At 33.3% G+C, this 20,807-nt stretch overlaps 3 protein-coding genes across 4 annotated transcripts; all 3 read left to right on the forward strand.

Moving 5' to 3' along the window:
* The first annotated feature begins 87 nt into the window (after nt 1-87).
* Nucleotides 88-4,623, forward strand: LOC112454307. Its single transcript, XM_025015604.1, has 9 exons — nt 88-240; nt 496-618; nt 1,803-1,920; nt 2,114-2,375; nt 2,711-2,833; nt 3,573-3,663; nt 3,731-3,864; nt 4,083-4,215; nt 4,289-4,623. Exons 1-9 carry the CDS (start codon nt 97-99, stop codon nt 4,334-4,336), a joined length of 1,176 nt encoding a protein of 391 aa, XP_024871372.1. The 5' UTR covers nt 88-96; the 3' UTR covers nt 4,337-4,623.
* Nucleotides 4,624-5,332: 709 nt separating this feature from the next.
* LOC112454308 (odorant receptor 22b-like) lies at nt 5,333-12,729 on the forward strand. 2 transcript variants are annotated; one of them, XM_025015605.1, is made up of 9 exons: nt 5,333-5,496; nt 5,746-5,865; nt 6,331-6,448; nt 7,327-7,588; nt 9,988-10,110; nt 10,625-10,715; nt 10,785-10,918; nt 12,331-12,463; nt 12,540-12,729. In XM_025015605.1, exons 1-9 carry the CDS (start codon nt 5,353-5,355, stop codon nt 12,585-12,587), a joined length of 1,173 nt encoding a protein of 390 aa, XP_024871373.1. In that variant the 5' UTR covers nt 5,333-5,352; the 3' UTR covers nt 12,588-12,729. The 2 variants fall into 2 exon arrangements, with proteins under 2 accessions (XP_024871373.1, XP_024871374.1); XM_025015606.1 differs by lacking the exon at nt 12,540-12,729 and having other exon boundaries at nt 10,802-10,918; nt 12,331-12,409.
* Nucleotides 12,730-13,578: 849 nt separating this feature from the next.
* Nucleotides 13,579-20,517, forward strand: LOC112454306 (odorant receptor 22c-like). Its single transcript, XM_025015603.1, has 8 exons — nt 13,579-13,701; nt 16,209-16,470; nt 16,771-16,890; nt 17,370-17,460; nt 17,535-17,671; nt 18,108-18,240; nt 18,324-18,548; nt 18,666-20,517. The coding sequence occupies exons 1-7, from the start codon at nt 13,620-13,622 to the stop codon at nt 18,369-18,371; spliced, it is 873 nt and encodes a 290-aa protein (XP_024871371.1). The 5' UTR covers nt 13,579-13,619; the 3' UTR covers nt 18,372-18,548; nt 18,666-20,517.
* The last annotated feature ends 290 nt before the right edge of the window (nt 20,518-20,807 follow it).

Consider the following 20,807-nt stretch of genomic DNA (forward strand, 5'->3'; position numbering starts at 1 on the left):
CGGACCTAACGGAAAAAATTCGAGATTATAGCAGTAAGAAATAATAATCGAGAACTGTTGCTTCTACGGTCAGTCTGTTGACAACTTTCGAAGCAAATGGAACATCCCGAGGAGCATTATTACAAAGTGAATCGATTTCTTCTGTCGGTTACCGGACTATGTCCTTATCAAAGCAAATGGAGAGCTCGTTTAATAAGAGCTGTTTTAACGGTCACCATGTTAATAACTATAGTTTTGCTGGTACTTGCAGTTTTAGAAAATAGTATTTTTTTCAATTTAATGTTAGATATTTTTCGAACTAGAGGATTGGAAATAACGTTCTCACGGTATTAGGAAAAAAAATAGAATATAAACTCAGAAATCAAATATTACAGTTTTATTGAAATTATAACGAACGCTCTTCACGAGAGAAATTTAGTCGAACGTGTCTCGGATAACTGTTTCTTGATGAAATTATTTCTTCGTTCTTATTAAGAGTTAATAACATCTTACTAGATTAATAGCATATTTATTACATCTGACATCACTGTGGACTATATGGTGGATTGGATACCGGCGTTTCTAATTGTATTGATTGCCCTGACCAACTTGTACACGCGTATCATACACGTGGACAAAGTAAGCTGCATAGATTTTCTAACAATTTGTGTTTCTCATAACTTAAATTTAAGGAGTCATGCCTAGTTGAAAGGTGAAATTTTCGGGGATTTTTATAAGAAAGTTTAATTTATTTTTTTTTACAACAAAAAGTTGATATCAAAAGTACATATATTGAACAACATTCAGAATTTTTTTCGTTGAAAAATATTGTAAATTAAGGAAGTTACGGTCACTTTAAGGAAACCTGAGGTGTCATGCGGTGTACACGATAACTCCAAGCCAAATTATCTGAAATAAAAAAACCAGTAAGAATCTGTTAGTATATGAATATATCTTCTTCGTGAACAAAGGGTTTTTTTTTAATAAAAAATTTTTTTTTATTAAAGAAAAACGAAAAATTAAGAGCCCGAAAAATTGCGCTTTTCCTTAAAACCGCCATTTTGTCAAAAATTATTTTTAAAAAAAATCCTTTGTTCACGAAGAAGATATATTCATATACTAACAGAATCTTTTTGGTTTTTTGATTTCAGATGATTTGGCTCGGAGTTATCGTGTATACCGCACGACACCTCAGGTTTCCTTAAAGTGGCCATAGCTTCCTTAATTTACAATAATTTTCAATAGAAAAAATTCTGAATGTTGTTCAATATATGTACTTTTAATATCAACTTTTTGTTGTAAAAAAAAATAAATTAAACTTTCTTATAAAAATCCCCGAAAATTTCACCTCCAAACTAGGCATGACCCCTTAATAGAATGTATCATTTTTCTCTAATACATAAAAACCTAAGCTGTCACTCGTTTTTAGATAGATAGATAACTCATTTTTATTATAGAAATAACCAAAATTACTATTGTAAATATATACCTACATTTCACTCTGTTTTACTCTCTGGAACGTTATTTAGCTTAATCCCTCGCCAATTAAGACACTGACTTGCAATTACCTTCCTTATTGCTCATCGCCATAGATAATTTGATGAGCAATAAGAGATAAAAGTAAAACGAAGTAAACGTGACAAGAGAAAAATTATATCACAGCCAAAATATGCAACATTACTTTCGTAAATCTTTTGAAATTAGAATTACCTATTACAATTATGTTAACGGATCAATGAGACTTAATAACGTATAGATGTCTATCGATTTTTTTACTATTTTGAAATACACGATCATTTATTTATCGCTCTACTTTCTTTTAGTTTAGAGAATTATTCGAGCGTATGTCGAGAGACTGGGCGTTGCAAAAGACACACGATGAAGCCAAGATTATGCACGAGCATGCTGAAACTGCAAGATTGTTCACACTCTGTTGCCTGAGTAAGAGAAACGCTAAATATAGCTTTGTTTATAGACGAAAAAGACAGGTTCTTTCTGCCTGCGAGATCGAGACCGTATTTCTGTGTATAAGACTGACACACACACACACACACACACAACGCGCGTGCGCGCGCGCGCGCATAGCTCTTGCTAAAAATTATATCAGTAATTTTACAATTACTGAATTTTTCAGGTGCGGCGTACATATTTGTAGGGATATACATTATATGGATGTTCTCATCGGAAGTTCTCGACATTATATCGCCTATGAACGAATCTCGCCCGCAGAGGCAACCTATTAATATTCAATTCTTTATAGATGATGAGCGGTACTCTTACCACGTTCGGACCCAGATAAGCGTCGTGCTTCTCGTCACAACTACAATTTATATCAGTTGTACCGGTCTTTTTCAGACTCACGCGCAACACGTTTGTGGAATGTGCGAGTTGTTGGGGTAAGAAATTTACTTCTCGCGCAATTTACCACTATACTTATATACAAAAGAGAAGACTCTTAGATCACTTGAAAGCGGAGCGTCTATTAACTCTCAAATAGTCTCTCAATTTTCGAGTTTGCGCGAGAGATGCATCTCGTTTTTTATTTAGAAAAAATAATTTTTCTTTCTTATGTCATTGAAAATTTTTATTATTTTGTTATTTCTTTTCGACATTTTTCACGCGAATGATAAAGAGTCGTTTCGTCTTCTCTTTCGCTCATTGCAAGATGAATATCATTCGAGTGGAAGTCAATTGTATATGATAAGAGTAACATTGGCAATAATTTCGGCAGGTATCGCGCGGAACGCTTATTTTGCGTTGTCAAAAACGAGGTGGCATGTGATTTAAATCAAAAGTCACAAATAAGTTACGGAAATATAGCCATTTTTGTACGGCAGCATTGCAACATTATAAAGTTCGTATTTTTATTTACTATATTTTCATTTAAAATATGATATATGTAACGAGTCAGCATTAATTTTATTTTTCACGAGGAATATGGGTAATAAAGCAGATTAACGTTGTGCTTTGCAAGGAAAATTGAAAAGTAACAATGATGGTAACTAAACAGTGTCTCTTTCACTCTGATACAATTTCAAAATGAATGGATTATAAGAATTAAACTAAAAAAATATAAATACAATATAAAATAAGGATAAATTGTTAGCATTAAATCAAATAATATAATTAAATATACATACAGATCAATCTAAATACATATCAATCTAAATATATATAAATATTTGATAAATAAATTTTATTAGTAATGGATATTTTATTAATTATGCGAATGTAAGGGGGTTTTGTAATTTTAATTTTTAATTTCAATTAACATATAACGACTATTTCGGTTTTATATTTAACGATGTCATTGTGTGTACACTGAAGAATGGCCGAAATGTTTGTTATTATTTTTATTGTTCGAAATATATTATGGTAGCACAAACATCTAGCTAGTTCGCAAGCCCTTTGTTTGAATTTTACTTAAATTTTATTATTTCTCTATCGACAAAAATAATCTTATTATTACAAAACTGACCACCGCCGTATTCCCAATTATAAATATACGTTAACACACATATTAATTACTTTACATGCAAAAAATATTCTTCGCCTTATTACTTTAATACATATGACATTTTTTATCTTACAAGATTCGTTGATATTATCGAGACTTGTAACACAATACAGTTTCTAATAGATCTCATAGGACATATAATTATGATGAGTCTGACACTAATCCAGGTATGCTCATTGTGGAAATGTCGAACGTCGCCAAGTATTGTCGAACCGTTAAAACAAAGTCTTTCAGATGTTAACTTTCTCCAATTTCGAACGAGCTTTTAGATCTATCAGTGTTTCCATTGTAGGTCTATGTTATATGTTCATGTCTTGTTATATGGGACAAAGAATCAGGGATTCGAGTTCAAGTATATGTGAGAAAATGTGAGTATAATATTACTTTAATAATATATTTAAAATATATATGTGCGAGAGAAAGAGAGAGAAAGAGAGAGAGAGAGAGAGAGAGAGAGAGAGAGAGAAAGAGAGAGAGAGAGAGAGAGAGAGAAAGAGAGAAATATTACACATATCATTTACTTTACTTTATATAATTCCCAAACTTGATTGTTTCCAAATTAAAAAAAAAAACTTTACCTCTACAGATTCAATTGTGCATGGAACAATACAGTTGTTCCAAAGCAGAAGGCATTGTTAATAATAATGATGCGACGCTATCGTCCGCTCATCTTGACCGGCTGTAAATTTTACGTGATGTCTTTGCAGAATTTCGGAATGGTAAGAAAGAAGTACGCGTATTCAGCGCGAATCATAACAAACGACGAATAAAGAATACATGTATCTTTCAAAGATACTTCAGACAACGATCTCCTATTGCATGTTCATGAGACAATTCTGAAAGTGTTTCTGTCAAATTGTAATTGTAGAAGTAGCGCAGAAAACATTCGCGGGAATGTTACACATGCACTAATCTTCTTCTTACGATCATATCGAAAATTCTTTGTAAACACAGGAATCTTTTGGTGTTATAGGTAAGTAAATTCGCAGAATAAACGCGTGATGTAATAAAAAAAGTAAAACAACTCACAAAGCATATGTGAATACTTTGAAAAGAACAGAATATACTTTGGAATATTTAGGACAGTGTTACAATTTTTTTTAATAACTTTTATTTTTTAGTGAGAGATTAGCTGACGGATGATTTTAAAATTTATTTGACTTACGCACAAAATGTTAATTTATTATATTTTATCTAGAAATAAATATCTGTATATCAATACTAAATATCTACTTCTGTATATCTACATACCTGTAGCATGCCCAGAAATTCTTCTTTTAAAATACTTGTAATGAAATATTTTAAAAGTCGTAAAATTAAAATGCCGTTAAAATTAAAAAATATTTCTCAAATATGTTCTATAAGAATAATATGTATCTCAACGATTTGGTCGTCGTTTATTTGTTATGCACTGTATAAAAGGGACGCGAATATTGTAATTTTACCTTAGACTTCTTTTACTCATCGTTCGCTCCCTTTGCCTCTGAATAATCGAAAAATATTCGCGATGTCGCAGCGTAATAACCGCGCGTGCGAGAAAAATTAACACGATAGATAGATGGAAAACTGCCTGAAGACAATTTTTGTTGGCGAACCACCGGATGTTTCCCACTCAATTATCTGAACATTGTACGCGCGCTGCCGATCGATCCCCTCGACGCCTCTGAAAAATTCGCGCTTCCACGCTAAACGCGTGCATTTTTCTGCGAAGTAATTCAACTCATAATAAAGATAAAGAAATAATAAATGAAAAAAGATCTAGTAGACTTTAAGAAAAAAAATAAAGATATTTATGAAATGAAATAATCGAGGAGCTTTTGCCTCTACGGTCAGTCTGCTCGAGACTTTCAAAGCAAATGGAACATCCCGGAGAACATTACTACAAATTGAACCGACTTCTTCTATCGATTAGCGGACTATGTCCTTATCAAAGCAAGCGGAACGCTCTCTTAATAAGAGCCGCTTACACGGTCGTCATGCTATCATCTATATTTTTTCAGGTACTACCGGTTTTAGAAAACAGTTTTTTTTTTATTCATATTTTTTTAACTAGAGGATTGGAAATAACATTCTCACGCTGTTAGAAAAATAAAAATAGAATATAAACTGAGAAATCTAATACATCACTGTTTTATCGAAACTATAATGAAGGCATGCGTAAAATTTAATCGATCTTTAGTATCTCGGATAATAATTTTTCGATAAAGTTATTTCTTCGCCTTTATTAAGAGTTGACAACATCATTCCAGATTTCGAGCATTTTTACATCTGAAGTCACTGTGGACTTTATAGTGGATGGGATACCGTCGCTTCTACTTATAATGGGCAGCCTGACCAACTTGTATATGCGTATCAATCACATCGACAAAGTAAGCTTCGTAGATTTTCTAAGGATTTGTATTTCTCATAACTTAAATTTAATAAAATGTATCTTTTGTCTCTAATATATAAAAACCTTGGCCGCCACTCATTTTTAGTAATCGACATAAATTTACTACATTACATACAAATTTCATTCTGTCTAACTGGGACGTTATTTAACCTAATTAAGATCCCTCGTTAATTAAGATACTAATTGTCATAATCTGTCTTTATCATGCATCACCATGGATTATTATTATGAGTAGTAAAAGATAAAAGTAAAGCGAAGTTAACGTGACAAGAGAAAGTTATATCATTATAGCTAAAATATACAACAATAGTTTCGTAAATTTTTTAGAATTAAAATTACATGTTACAATTGTTATTAATGCGGCTTAATATATAAATGTTTTACGATTCTTTTTTACTATTTTGAAATACATAATTATTAATCATTCTATACTTTCTTTTAGTTTAGAGAATTACTCGAGCGTATGTCGAAAGACTGGGCGTTGCAAAAGTCACACGATGAGATCAAGATTATGCACGAGCATGCCGAGACCTCAAGATTATTCACACTCTATTACCTGAGTAAGAAAAACATTAAACCTCGCTTGGTCTACAGAAGAAAAAGACAGACGTTTCTGCCTGCGAGGTCGAGGCTGTATTTCTGTGTATAAGATTGCGACAATTATGTTTTTCATTATAAGCATCAAACATATAACTTATCACACATAATTTATCGTACACATGACTTTCAATGTGCAACATGTGATTTTTCTTCTAGCTATTCACATCACAATTTCACCTTCAAAAGCATTTATTATAATTGCTGTTATTAAATTAAATGTGAAATTTTCTAAGCATAATTCATTTGATTCGATGCTAAATTATTTTATTCCCTATTTTTTCTGAATCATTATTTTATTTTCAATAATATATTAATTTTTCATGTTTTGAGACATTAATATCCATTTTTACCTAAATCCTACCTATGTAATTTTAATCACGGTTTAACTTACATTTTTATCTTTTTCTAGTTTTAAGAAAAGTTGTAAAATGAGATTGAAGTTAATCAACATTGAATGGACATCAGAGAAAGAAAGAGACTTCTAGAGTTTACTTACTAGAATTTAATTTTTATATTAAGACAGTCTAATTAAATCGAGCCTTTAAAACCATCAGAGTTTAAATATAATACCAAAAATAATGTTTATATATACATAGTAAAAATTAAATCTTACTTTGAACATATTTTCATTATTTTTCATTGCTTTAATCATGCAGCTTTTGTAAATATGTCTTCTGAAAAATTCGAAGCAACGTCAACCATACAATACTTTTGCTGACCAAAAGATTAATACGCCTGTCATGTCCTTGCATTCAACTTTATTTCTTTTATACACATGCACACATATAGATACTTCTGTTGCTAAAAATAAATTTTTGATTATTATCGAATTTTTCAGTCCTGACATATGTGAACATAGGGGGATACAACATATGGATGTTTATACCTGATATTCTTGACACTGTGTCGCCTATGAACGATTCTCGCCCTCGGGTGCGACCCTTTAATGCTGAATTTTTTATCGATGAGGAGCGATACTTTCACCTTATTCGGATTCACATAAGTCTTGTGCTTTTAATGTTACCTGTAATTTATATCGCCTCTTCCACTTATTTTATGACTCTCACGCAACACGTTTGCGGAATGTGCGAGTTGCTGGGGTAAGAAATTACTCCTCGTACAATTTACTACTATTTGCGAAAAAGCAGATGACTCCTAGACAGGGTTGGGAAAGTTATTTTTTTTTAAGTAACTAGTGTTACCGTTACTTGTTACCGATTTAAAAAAAATAACTCGTTCCCGTTATCGTTACTAATTTTGGAAAATAACTTGTTATTGTTACCGTTCCTTTCTAAAAAAAGGCATGTTAATATTTAAAAAAAATAACAAAACGTTATTGTTTTTGTCACTTCATTTAATTTAAACAAAAGACTGAATTTAACCAGTCCAACGGTACGTCTATTTGTTAAAGATAAGTTAAAGATAAAAGTTGCGATTTTAATGATTTTTTGTTAAATATAAACAAACTCGCGCGCGCGAGTATGTTTGTTTAACAAAAAATCATTAAAATCGCAACTTTTTATCTTTAACTTATCTTTAAGGTAATTAGTCCGTGACAATGCGATCCAAAATTTTATACTTTAAATCGACGTAAATATTAGAGTTCCTATAATAAGAGTTAGGACACCGTTACCTATAGCTTTGTCTCACTCCCACTAATTTCTTAGCTGAAGGATATGGCGACCATGGTAGCTTTGTCTCACTCCCATTTATAGCTTGTCTCACTTTCACTAACTTGGCTGAAACATATGGCGGTACCAATCAAAAATTGTCACCACATTGGCTTAACTCTTATTATAGGAACTCTAGTAAAAACATCTGACTATTTGCGGTTACAAGCTGAAAACTTTTGGATAGTTCTGTCCCTCACAAACCAAACAAAAGACTATTCTTTCATTTTTTTTCCTCCACTCGCTTCTTTACGTCAAATAATTGCAAAAATTGGGGTCTATTTATTATTGTATTTCTAAATCTAAACGGTCAATAATTTCGTTTTTTTTTTACTAGTCTTCCTAAAGTGTCCTACTGTATATATCCGTTCTCATCACTTTCATAAGATTCGTTCTAATTATTAAAATTCAAAATATGAAATTTTCGTATGCTTTGTGCATGCAATGCCCTTCTAAACACATGTAAAAAATGCAATTTTTGATAGCGATTATCTCGCGTTCGGGACGGTCAATTACTTTTAATTTGTACAACAGACGCAGACGTGCAGATACCACATTTATTAACATATACCCTGGGTTCCGTAAAGCGCATATGCGCGCATTTATCTATAGCATACGTAACGTTTACTATTAGAAAATGCGCGCATATACGCTTTACGGAATCTGGGGATAGTAAAATTTTCAAATTTTTCTCATGAATTGCGATTTACGGACTAACTTTATACCTTTAAATAGACTTACCGTAGGACTTGTTAAATTCAGTCTTTTGTTTAAATTAAATGAAGTAACAAAAACAGTAACGTTTCGTTACTTTTTTACTAATGGTAACGATAACGAGGTATTTTCCAAAATTAGTATTAATACGGAACTTCCAACGCTGAATAAGCGCTCTACCGAAGAATAACTTGAAAATTATAGTGTATTTAATAAAGAGTTTTTTTATATTTGGTCATTGAACATTTTGACATTTTGACATCGGTATATACTTTATCGCTCTCTCTCTCTCTCTCTCTCTCTTTCTTTCTCTCTCTTTCCCCCTCTCCCCTCTCCCTCTCTCGCTCTCTCTCTCTCATTAGGGGACTTTCTTCCTATCTGATGTTTAATAGATCTTGTAGAGCCGGCCTAAAGTAACGATTAAAGTAACTGTTCGATTCGTTATATCATTACCCAAAAAATGTAACAGCGTTACCGTCACAGTTACTACCGAAAAAAATAATACCGTTAGCAAATCGTTACTGGAAAAAAGTGTTGGAATATTATGCTCTCCGCAGGGATCGAGATGGTGGTGGTGATTGCTAACGAACGACACTTTTATATGATGTTACTATAACTCTTTATTCTCGACACAATATAAGACACCGTATATAATATAAGACACGTGTGCACGCGATGCGCTCGGACTATCGTCTGTCGCTTCTCACTTTGTACGGCATGCGCGCCCGCGTTGCTGCGTCACGCGGTGCCCTCTAGAAGGGCGCGAGTGCTTTACTCGCACAAAGCATCTTTCCAACAAAAAGTAACTATAATAGTAACGGTAATGCGTTACTTCCCAACCCTGATTCCTAGATTACTTGAAAATGGAGCGTCTATTAACTCTCAACTGGTCTATCAATTCTCGAGTGTGTGCGACAGATACATCTCTTCTTTTATTTAGAATTTAAATTTTCTTCTCACGACTTTGAAATTTTTTAGTATTTTGTTATTTCTTTTCTATATTTTTCACGCCAACAAACAGTCGTTTTTATCTTTTCTTCCGCTCATTGCAAGACGAATATCATTCGACTGAAAGTCTATTACGATAAGAGTAACGTTGGCAATCATTTCGACAGGTATCGTGCGGAACGCTTATTTTGCGTTGTCAGAGACGAGGCGACAGGTGGTTTAATTGAAAAGTCACAAATAAGTTACGGGAACATGGCCGTTTTTGTACGGCAGCATTACAACATTATACAGTTCGTATTTTTATTTAATACATTTTTATTTAATGCAATATTTAATGTGTCAGCATTAATTTTATTTTTCACGAGTAATATGCGAAACGAAGCAGATTAACGTTGTGCTTTGCAAGGAAAATTGAAAAGTAGCAATACTGATGGTTACTAAACAGTGTCGCTTTCACGCGTCACTCTCATGCGATTTCAACCAACAGAGATCTATTTATTAACATTAAATCAGATAAAATAAACAGATAAATTTGAATATATATAAGGCTTTCATAGATATTTATGTTATCGCGTCTTTATAAGTATAAATCCATAGATTTATATTTAGATTGTTTTGAATACACATAAAAATATCAATTTTATTATTTCTGTATTAAGAAAAATAATCTTATAACTTCAAACTTGAGCATTGTCGCATTCCCAATTATAAATGTACATTAACATAAATATTAATTTTTTTTACATGCAAAAAATATTCTTTGCCTCGTTACCTTAACACGTATAACTTTTTTCACCTTATAAGATTCGTTGACATAGTCGAAGCTTGTCACACAGTACCGTTTCTAATAGATCTCATGGCAATAATAGTTTTGATGAGTCTTACGTTAATCCAGGTATGTTGATTGCGGAAATGTTTCGAGCGTTTCCAAGTGTTGTCGAAGCGTTAAAACGAAGTCTTTCAGGTATTAACTATTTCCAGTTTCGAACTAGCTATCAGATCTTTTGGTGTCTCCACTACATCACTGTGTTATTTATTTATGGTTTGTTATATGGGGCAAAGAATCACGGATGTGAGCTCGAGTATATGTGATAAAATGTGAGTATATAGGTTTTTTTTCAATAGATAATATATTTAAGAGTATATCTTGCACTTGTAATATTCGAAATGATAATAAAACCTAACAATGCAAACCTCTTGTCTACTTAAGGGGGCGTCTCGTGAACACGCTAAAAAGTAAGGTAACATTTGGAATTTTCTACTGAAGAATCAATGCGACGGATCTTTTTCAACTTTTAGAGTATTTTATTATACATTTCAAGAGATAAAAAAAATTTTTTTGTTAAAAAATAACAATTGTGTTAGGAACTATGGAGGTTACGAGGCCGCGGCCTCGTTGCCGGAGTTGTAAATCGGTGGGCGTTATAGCGCCTGTTACTCGCCTGAAACAAAAATTTAAAAAATTTTCTTATTCTCTATAAAATTACGTCGTCGATGAACCTAAAAAAGAAGGTAAAAGTGAAAAATTAAGGAAACGGCAAGACTTAAAAAAAGCGAAATTTTTTTGTCAAAATTGCAACTTTTTTTTTAAGTCCCGCCGTTTCCTTAATTTTTCACTTTTACCTTCTTTTTTAGGTTTATCGACGACGTAATTTTATAGAGAATAAGAAAATTTTTTTTGTTTTTGTTTCAGGCGAGTGCAACAGACGCTATAACGCCCGCCGATTTACAACTCCGGCAACGAGACCACGGCCTCGTAACCTCCATAGTTTTTAACACAACTGTTATTTTTTAACAAAAAAATTTTTTTTATCTTTTAAAATATATAATAAAATACCTACTCTAAAAGTTTGAAAAAGATCCGTTGCATTAATTCTTCAAAAAAAAATTTCAAAAGTTACCTTACTTTTTAGCGTGTTATGCACGAGATCCCCCCTTAAGACAAGAAGAGAGAAACATTGAAATAAAATTTATTGGAAGAATGAGACAATTTCTCTAAACTTATTTGCGCAGCGTTCTTTTACTAAAAAATATATGTTATACGATAAAAGTACTACTTAGATATTAGATGTTTACGTATTATATATATGTAAAGAGAAAGATACGAGATATTACAGATAGAATATTATAATAAAGAAAAAAACATGATATAACTCTCTCATGATTTTAAAAGAGAAAAAAACATTAATACATTACCATAATTTACTATATTAACAATGTTTATTTATTATTAAAGAGAGAGAGATATATTATATATATATATTAGATTTTCTTTATAATTCGGTATAGTTAAACGGCCTGACTGGCAAGTTTTATTAAGCATAACACAACGACGTTTCGACCACTATTTTGGGTCCTTTTCAAGTTATTTTAGTTACTTGCCAGTCAGGCCGTTTAACTATACCGAATTATTTCATCACTGGCGAATAACTTTTATTGAATTTTCTTTATATATTTAGAATTTCTGAACTGATTGTTTACAAAATAAAAAGGAAATATTGGCTTTGCAGATTCAAATCTACATGGTACAACGCAGTTGTTTCAGAACAGAAGGCATTGTTAATGATAATGATGCGACGCTATCATCCGCTCATCTTAACCGCCTGTAAATTTTACGTGATGTCTTTACAAAATTTCGGAATGGTAAGAAAGAAGTACGCGTATTCGGCGCGAGTCATAACAAACGGCAAATAAAAATATATATATATATCTCTCGAAGATACTTCAAACGGTGATCTCCTATGGCATGTGCATCAGACAATTCTAAAATTGTTTCTGTCAAGTTGTAAGCGTAGAAGTAGGATAGAAAAGTCTTCTTTGTAGAAACAAGAATCTCTTGATGCGGTTCACAAGTAAGTAAATACGCAGAATTAATGTAATATAATAAATAAAGTAAAGCAATTCACAAAGCATGTGTAAATACTTTAAAAATACCAGAATATTCTTTGGAGATTTAGGTATTTAAGACAGTGTTACAATTCTTTTAATGACTCTTATTTCAGTGCGAGATTTACTGATAATTTTAAAGTTAATTTTTCTTGTGCGAGAAAATTCAATTTCTTATATCTTATCTAGAGATAAATATATGTACAATAATAACAATAATAATAAATATCTGTCTACTTCTGTATATTTACCTATAGTGTGACCAAAAATTCCTTCTCTGAAGCACTTGCAATAAAATATTTAAAAAGTGTGCCTGCCATTAAAATTAAAAATTTCTTCTTATATAGATATGTTCTACAAGTACAAGATAAATGTATCTTAACGATTTGGTCGTCGTTATGTAATGTGCACAATGCGGTTCGAATATTGTGTTTTACCTTGGTATTCCTCCACTTATCTCGGTCTCTCCCTCCGTTTTTGAATAATCGCAAAATAATCGCGATGTCGCAGCGGAATAGTCGCGCGTGTGAGAAAAACTAACACGGTTGGTGGAAAACTGCCTGAAAACAATTTCTGTTCGCAAACCACCGGATGTTTCCCACGTTATTAACCGAACATTGTACGCGCGGTGTCAATCGATCCCCTCGATGCCTCTGAAAAATTCGCGCCTCCGCACTAAACGCATGCATTTTTCTTCGATGTAATTCAACCGGTAATAAAGATAATGGAATAATAGGTAAAAAAAAAACCGAGTGGACCTTAAGAAGAAAAGATGAGATGACTATAGCAATGAAATAATAATAATCGATGAATTCTTGCCTTTACGGTCAGTCTGTTGGCAACTTTCGAAGCAAATGGAACATCCCGCAGAATATTACAAATTAAACCGATTTATCCTGAAGCTTATCGGACTATGGCCCTATCAAAGCAAATGGAGCGCTCGTTTAGTGAGGGCTGTTATCACTATCGTATTGCTGTCGTCTACATTTTTTCAGGTAATCACGGCATTAGAAATAATTTTCTTTTTAATATTAAGTAACATAGAAATTTTTTTTCTTTCAATTAAATGTCAGAATTTTACGAATTAGATGATTGGAAGCCATTGTAATATTTCATTAAATATATATATGTACTAGTTTTATCGAAGTTATGACCTTTTCTATATGAGAAATTCATGGCCCGATAATTATTTTTCGATAATAATTCTAGATATCTAAAAGATGTCCCAAAAACATTATGTTCTTAAAATCATTTTTAAGATTTCACCGAAATATGTTCACGAGACTTTCCGAAGGGAAAAAAACATCTAAAAGTTTATATACATGTATTTTATATATATGTACTACTTAAAATGTCTTAATTAAAATTATATACTTTTAAAAGCGAGATTCTAAATAAAATATCTCGAAGATATCTTAAAACAAATATATCTCAAAAGTGTCATGCAGATATCTTTTTGATATCTCTATATAAAATATCTTCAAAATTTTAAAACGTCTCTTGATGACTTCATAATATCTTCTAGAGAATGTTTATATCTTTTTACTCTTATCAAGGGTCAATAATATGTTTCCAGCTATCGAGTATTTTTACGTCTGACATCACCGTGGACTTCATAGTCGATGTGATACCAGCACTTATACCTACATTTGGTAGCTTGAGCCACGTATATGCACGTGTCAGACATGTAGACAAAGTAAGCTCGGTCGATAATTACATTTTTAATAAATTTTACACAAATTAAAAAAAAGTGTTATTTACATAAAAAATCGCTTTCACAAATTTTATTATTTTTACAGTATGTATCGTATTCAAAATTGTAATTAGCCTAATCCTAATTATGCCTAATTCTCGTCAGTCATTATTTTTAAAGCTCAAAGCTAAAATTTTTACAAACAACGAAATATTTATGACAAAGTGAAAATAAACGATATATCGTTCGTAAATCTTGTGGGACTTAAATCCGATTATTACATGATCACGTTAAAACACACTGATTGATAGTCTAATAAATAAATATAATCACTCAATCTCAAAGGTCTTGCTATTGTTATTTTATAAGTTGTGATTTATTGATTATTAATAGCTCATTATTTTATTTATTTTTAGCTTAGGGATCTATTTGAACATATGTGGAACGACTGGAGATTGCAAAAAACACGTTATGAAATGAAAATTATGCGCGAGCATGCCAAAACTACGAGATTATTGACGTTTTATTACTTGCGTAAGAAAAACATTAAACTTCGTTTTATCCAAGGAAAAAGATGCGCATTTCTATCTGTAACATCGACATTGTATTTCTGTGTGTGAGATCAATCGTGCTGTCTCTTTATTATCAGCAGCGGATATATTATTCATCGTACGCATTATTTTCGACGAGTTAGAGCCTCCGCATAAAACTTTCGTATGGTAACATAATGTAGATCAACGCACAAGAAACGTATTGACGTATAACGCCACGTTTGTGCGTTGACCCACGTTTCGTTACACTATATGTTACCATACGAAAGTCTTGTGCGGATGAGGCTCTTATATACGCGATATCTCGCGGATGTTCTAGAGGGTTTGTCAAAATGCTACAAAGATGAAAATTTAATATTCTGTATGTTCTTTTAAAGTTCGTGGTCAAATTTCAGATCAATTCACAATTCAAACAAAAATTAAGTTATCAATTTTTGAATTTTCGGTGACTTTAACACGTAACCTTATGGCGTTACAGAGAAAAGCGTAAACATTAAAAAATGCTACCAATATAACGATATTTTACACACAAGTAGATAAACGAAAGTATGACAATAAAATTTGAAACAATTTACAAACATTTTTTTTCGAGATTTTCTAAAAAAAAAAAAAAGTAGTAACAGTTATTTACAGTCACTAAATCTACGTCTTTTATTTTACATTCTATTAGATCTGTCGTAACTATTTATATTCATTTTTTTTTGTCTTTGGATCCTTGGAGAATTAATATCAGTGTTTTAAATATTTCCTGCATGACTTTTAGTTAGACCGGTACTTCCAGAACATCCTTAACAATTCATATCATAATTTTATTTCTAAAATGCGTTTGTTATAATCGCTGTCATCGAATTAAATGAATGTGGACTTTTCGAAGAATAATTGGAGTCATTGCTGAATTTCCCCACACTTTTTTCCTAAACTCTCCCCAATTTTTTCCTCGTATCACGTATTACAATATTTTTATGAAATAAAATTTTTTGAAAGCTTGCAGTAGAATGTAATAATAGAAACAGTATTAAAAAAAACTAAATGATTTTTTCATTGGCATTATTTATGCACGATATTTATTTATAATCTTATATTGGGTATATATTGTTATACTTAAAAATATAGTTTTATTGTTAAAGAAGCAAAATATTACAGTGGTCTCGCCATCACTGATGTATTAAAAAATTTTCATTTTTTTTTTTTTTACGTAGATGATTGTACTGACTGATGATAATTGTATTAGGAAATTTACGATTGTCGAATTTTTCAGTTCTGCAGTACATAGTTGTAATTGTGTACATCATATGGATGTTCATGCCGGAGATCCTCGATGTTATATCGCCAATGAATGAATCCCGGCCGCGAATGCAGCCTTTTAAAGCTGAGTTCTTTGTCGATGAGGAACAATATTTTTACTTCATTCGGTCCCATACATGCCTCGTTGTTTTGATAATGCCACTAATTTTTCTTACCACTTCCTCTCTGTTTGTGGCTCTCACGCAACATGCTTGCGGAATGTGCAAATTACTGGGGTAAGAAATTGTTTCTCGCAATTATTTGCGAAGGAGCAAACGACTCATCGCGCAGGCGGTCCATTAACTTTTAAGTCTGGGTGTACATTCGCACGTGATAATTATAACTCTTTTTTTATTTAAAAAAAAAAGATATTGACAATATTTTTCTTTTCACGTTTTTAAAAATTTTTAAATTTAACATTTAACTTGTCATTTTCTCTATTTTTCTTAATAATAATTGATTATTTTTGTTTGCTTATTGCAAGACGAGTATCATTCACTTTGTACGGCAAGAATAATTGATAATAATTTTGGCAGGTACCGTGCAGAACGCTTATTTTGCGTTGTCAAAGGTGCGACGGGATGCGATTTAACACGGTCAAAAATAAGTTGCGGAAACATGGTCGTTTTTATACGGCTGCATTACAACATTATACAGTTTGTACTTTTATACAAGGCATGCGATATCTGTTAAATCAGTTTAGTCCAACTTACCGAGCATTCTGTGAAGAAATGTTATATGGCTAGCATGCAAAGTCGAAAAGTAATGACGAGTTAAATAACGCTAAGTTTTCACTTGATCTTGTTTTTTTTAAATATATTTTTAGTCGCTTTTTAATAGATATATTTTTAATAGATAATATCTTTTTAGTCGCTTCTTAACATGCGCAGAAATTATCGCATATTTATAAATTATAATTGAGTATATGGTTGTGTAAAGATACAAAGGAACTTGGTTATTATTCCCTTATCGATTAAAACAATTTTGTAAAATTAAACATTGGCAAATATATATTATAAAAATCTATTTGTAAAAATGTACGTTAACATAAACTTATTTTTATGTTCATTAAACATCTTTTTTCTTTCATCTCACAGTTTCGATTAACATACATGACCTTCTTTTATATTGCAAGATTCATTGACATGATTCAAATTTATCACACAATACCGTTTTTAATGGACTTGCTGGGATTAGTGCTTGCGGTGAGCCTCGCGTTAACGCAGGTATATATTCAAGTGATATGTTGAAGCAGAAATACGTTGAGCGTATCAAAATGCAAAAACGGGATCTTTTTCAGATGCTAACCATTGGCGGTGATATTGAGCGCGCCTTTAGATCTACCGGTATCGCTATTGTAGCACTGATATATCTATTCGTATCTAATTATATGGGACAAAAAGTCACAGACCTAAGTTCGAGCGTATGCGAGAAGGTGTGAGTAATTTAATTTTTTTTTTAACAGTAAATATATCTGAACTGTTTGGCAACGGTGTAGATTTAGAGCAGGAAGAGAAGATCAAAGTAGATAAAAGAGAGAGGGACAATTTCTCGATCTCTCTATTTCTCTTTGCGCAATGTTTTACATTTGTAATGCAAATGAAAATATGCGCTGGATAATTCGTTGTAAACGCGTTGTAAACGCGCTATCAAATATGTTTGTAAAGGCAGGAATATCGTAAATGTTATAATATAATTCTAAAGCTATTATATGCACTAATGTATTATACATGCGGTTTTTCATAAACTTTAGTTAAATTCGATTTCTCCCTTACTTCATCACTATGTTACTTACTGCATTACATTAATCACTTAAGTCTATTTAATTAAATCAATTTTTAAAAGCTAAGACAAGATATTCGATTTCGTACAGGTACAACTCTGAGTGGTACAATGCAGATGTTTCAGAGCAGAAATCGTTGTTGTTAATAATAAAGCGACGCTTCAACCCGCTCGTCCTAACCGCCTGTAGGTTTTACGTAATGTCTTTGCCGAAGTTTGGAATGGTGAGAAAAAAATACCCCGTAATGTGTATCGATACGCGGAAGTCGCATTGACGAAAAGTACAAAAACTGTTCATGTCCTTAAGATACTTCAAACGGTAATCTCCTATTGCATGTTCATGAGACAACTCTGAGGATACTTCCATCAGCTGTAAACGCAGAAATAAGAATAGAAGATGTAGCCTTTTTAGCACGTAATCCACGTCAGCCTACGTAGATCTACGTAGAAAACAGTTAGTGATCTTGTTCCTAACGCCACGTTGAAAGCTGTTCTTCATATAAAGGAGAAAATTTATTAGTGCGTTTGGCAGGTAAGCGTCTGCAGATAGATACAATAGAACGAACAAAAAATGTAAATGTTAATGTAAATCGTTAATGTAAATTTGTAACATACATTAACAAAATTGGTAATTTTTTTTTTTTTTTAGAAAAAAAGGTAGAACAAGATTCGAAGATAGCGTTGAGGAAATGTTAACTTCTGAAGACGTAAAGATGAGTTAACTGAGGTGTTATGCTATTAGTATATTCTATAGTAATAAAAAAATAAAATTATTCACAAATGTAATGATCCTTGAGCGACGTTTAGATGATCGAAAGTGACGTAAGTCAAATTGTGTATTCTGATTAGTGAAACCTATATATGAATTCATTCGCGCGTGCAGCATTCTTTACGATTCGTGTATAGACTACGAAGCCCTGCGAGGTCCTCCGCGATGCACTGGATTCGGCGAAAAGTCGGCCGTAAGTCGCGAAGTGGAGTCACGACCGGGGCGAGGACGGCGTCCGTGGAAGCCGGTTTAATAACATTAATGAAGGAACAGCTCGCGCGCGCGCGTACGCAAGAGCGAGAAAGCAGAGGCGAGAGTTGCTCTCGTTCCCCTCGACATTTTCTTCGCCGCCCCTCCGCCATTCTTTATCCTTAGAGGAAATAAAACCAGAGTTGTAAGAGCCGTATGATTAATATCCAGCCGACAGTTTGTGAAGCGGGCAGCCAATAAACGGGATAAAAATACTCGTGAAAAATAGCGCGCTCATTAGGGGTACAGTGACATCTGCGACTGCCTGCCTCGAGTGCTCTCGCGCTCTCGAGAGGAGCCCGGCTAGAAGGCGGGTCGAGGAGGGCCGATGGGGTGAGCGGGTAAAAGAGAAGAGGGGGTGGGCGAGGGGAGGCAGCTCCGAGGAAGCCGGAGCGCCGGAAAACGGAGGGACAGATTTATTAAAGTAATGGCAGATTATTTTAATATTCCGATGGGAGTGTGCGCTCCCATTCGTTGTCTCGTGCCAATTCAATAATCCGCGCCCGGGCGATCCTTTTCTCGCCCGGAGAGCGTCATTATTTCGGGACCGGATGCTTGCTCCGTTCCTCGTTCGACGCCCGACACGTAGGAGACGAATGGATTTGCCGATCTACGGCAAGAAATCGTCGGATGTGCGATCGGCAGGGGTCCCTTGCCGCTTCGCGTCGCGAAATTCGACTCTCGCTCTTAGCGCGGATACGCGTCCACATCTCGAGCGTATATGTAGCGCTAAGTGCGCGATATGGACCGGTACGTTATGTAATATCGACGAGCTCCGCGCCGGAGAAACCGAGAAGGAGTGCTCTGTTTATTTGAGCTTGAAGTGGCTCGATAGCTAAATTTTTGCCGAGAATGCAAAGAATATCGCGCAGCTGTTGGCTTATGGAAGCTGTAAGCGTTGCCGCCAAAGCAGTGATATCCGAGTAATCGATTCGACCGATACGACCGCTGTATTTTTTTATTCGCCCTTATTAACATGCTGCGTCGCTAACATTTATATGTTTTTTTTTAGGTTCCTCTCTCCGTGCCACGCGAGAAATAGAAAATGGGATACGAAAATACGTTTCAATATCAAGTATCGACGATGGACGGCTGGATAATGAAAGTTACATTAGAGGAGAGTGCATAAGATGAATGGGGACAATTATGACAGCGGGGTGAATGAGACACCGCGGTGTCTTCTAATGATAAAATCGATGGTTATCACGAGGTCGTTAAGCAATCACGGTTATTAATCAAGCGCTCATCGTAGAATTGTTATAAAAAGAATGACTGCAGAATTTATCATTGAGAGAAGTGACGGTACCTCATCTCGCTACGCAACTGCATCGATTTGTCTTGAGTGCACAATTAATCAATATAATCCAATTGCAATCACAAACATGGCGGAAAAGAAGTGCATTGTTACCGTATAGCGTTTAAACAAAAGGCGTACACCGTTAAGTTGTACTCAATTTGAGTCATTTCTAACCATTCCTATAGGTCGCCATTGCTCCTATTCAATTTGTCATTAATTTAACTAAAACAATGTTAATTTGACTAAACCAATAAAGTTAAATTAATATTATTTTGTATTAAAATGCAATTTTGGTAATGGTAAAAAATATATGCCGGCAAAAAAGTGCATTTTCGTTGCCGTGTAGCATTTAAGCGAAAGGCGTACACTGTTGAATTCGGATTGTTAAATTATACTTAATTTGAGTCATTTTTATAACCATTCCTATAGATCGCTCTTCGATATGTTGTTAAGTTAACTAAAATTAAAACAATGTT

The sequence above is a fragment of the Temnothorax curvispinosus genome, unplaced genomic scaffold (assembly GCF_003070985.1).
Source record: "Temnothorax curvispinosus isolate PA1 unplaced genomic scaffold, ASM307098v1 QBEX01004977.1, whole genome shotgun sequence".
Classification (NCBI taxonomy): domain Eukaryota; kingdom Metazoa; phylum Arthropoda; class Insecta; order Hymenoptera; family Formicidae; genus Temnothorax; species Temnothorax curvispinosus.

What these genes read in the sequence shown, in the direction of transcription:
- LOC112454307 (XM_025015604.1), top strand. Translation starts at nt 97, where the DNA reads ATGGAACATCCCGAGGAGCATTATTACAAAGTGAATCGATTTCTTCTG. An exon ending in GGAATGTGCGAGTTGTTGGG is followed by an intron (nt 2,376 to 2,710) that starts GTAAGAAATTTA and finishes TAATTTCGGCAG; the next exon opens with GTATCGCGCGGAACGCTTAT. An exon ending in TCAAGTATATGTGAGAAAAT is followed by an intron (nt 3,865 to 4,082) that starts GTGAGTATAATA and finishes TTACCTCTACAG; the next exon opens with ATTCAATTGTGCATGGAACA.
- LOC112454308 (XM_025015605.1), top strand. Translation starts at nt 5,353, where the DNA reads ATGGAACATCCCGGAGAACATTACTACAAATTGAACCGACTTCTTCTA. An exon ending in CAGCATTACAACATTATACA is followed by an intron (nt 10,111 to 10,624) that starts GTTCGTATTTTT and finishes TCACCTTATAAG; the next exon opens with ATTCGTTGACATAGTCGAAG. An exon ending in TGAGTCTTACGTTAATCCAG is followed by an intron (nt 10,716 to 10,784) that starts GTATGTTGATTG and finishes GAAGTCTTTCAG; the next exon opens with GTATTAACTATTTCCAGTTT.
- LOC112454306 (XM_025015603.1), top strand. Translation starts at nt 13,620, where the DNA reads ATGGCCCTATCAAAGCAAATGGAGCGCTCGTTTAGTGAGGGCTGTTAT. An exon ending in CTGCATTACAACATTATACA is followed by an intron (nt 16,891 to 17,369) that starts GTTTGTACTTTT and finishes TTATATTGCAAG; the next exon opens with ATTCATTGACATGATTCAAA. An exon ending in TCGAGCGTATGCGAGAAGGT is followed by an intron (nt 17,672 to 18,107) that starts GTGAGTAATTTA and finishes GATTTCGTACAG; the next exon opens with GTACAACTCTGAGTGGTACA.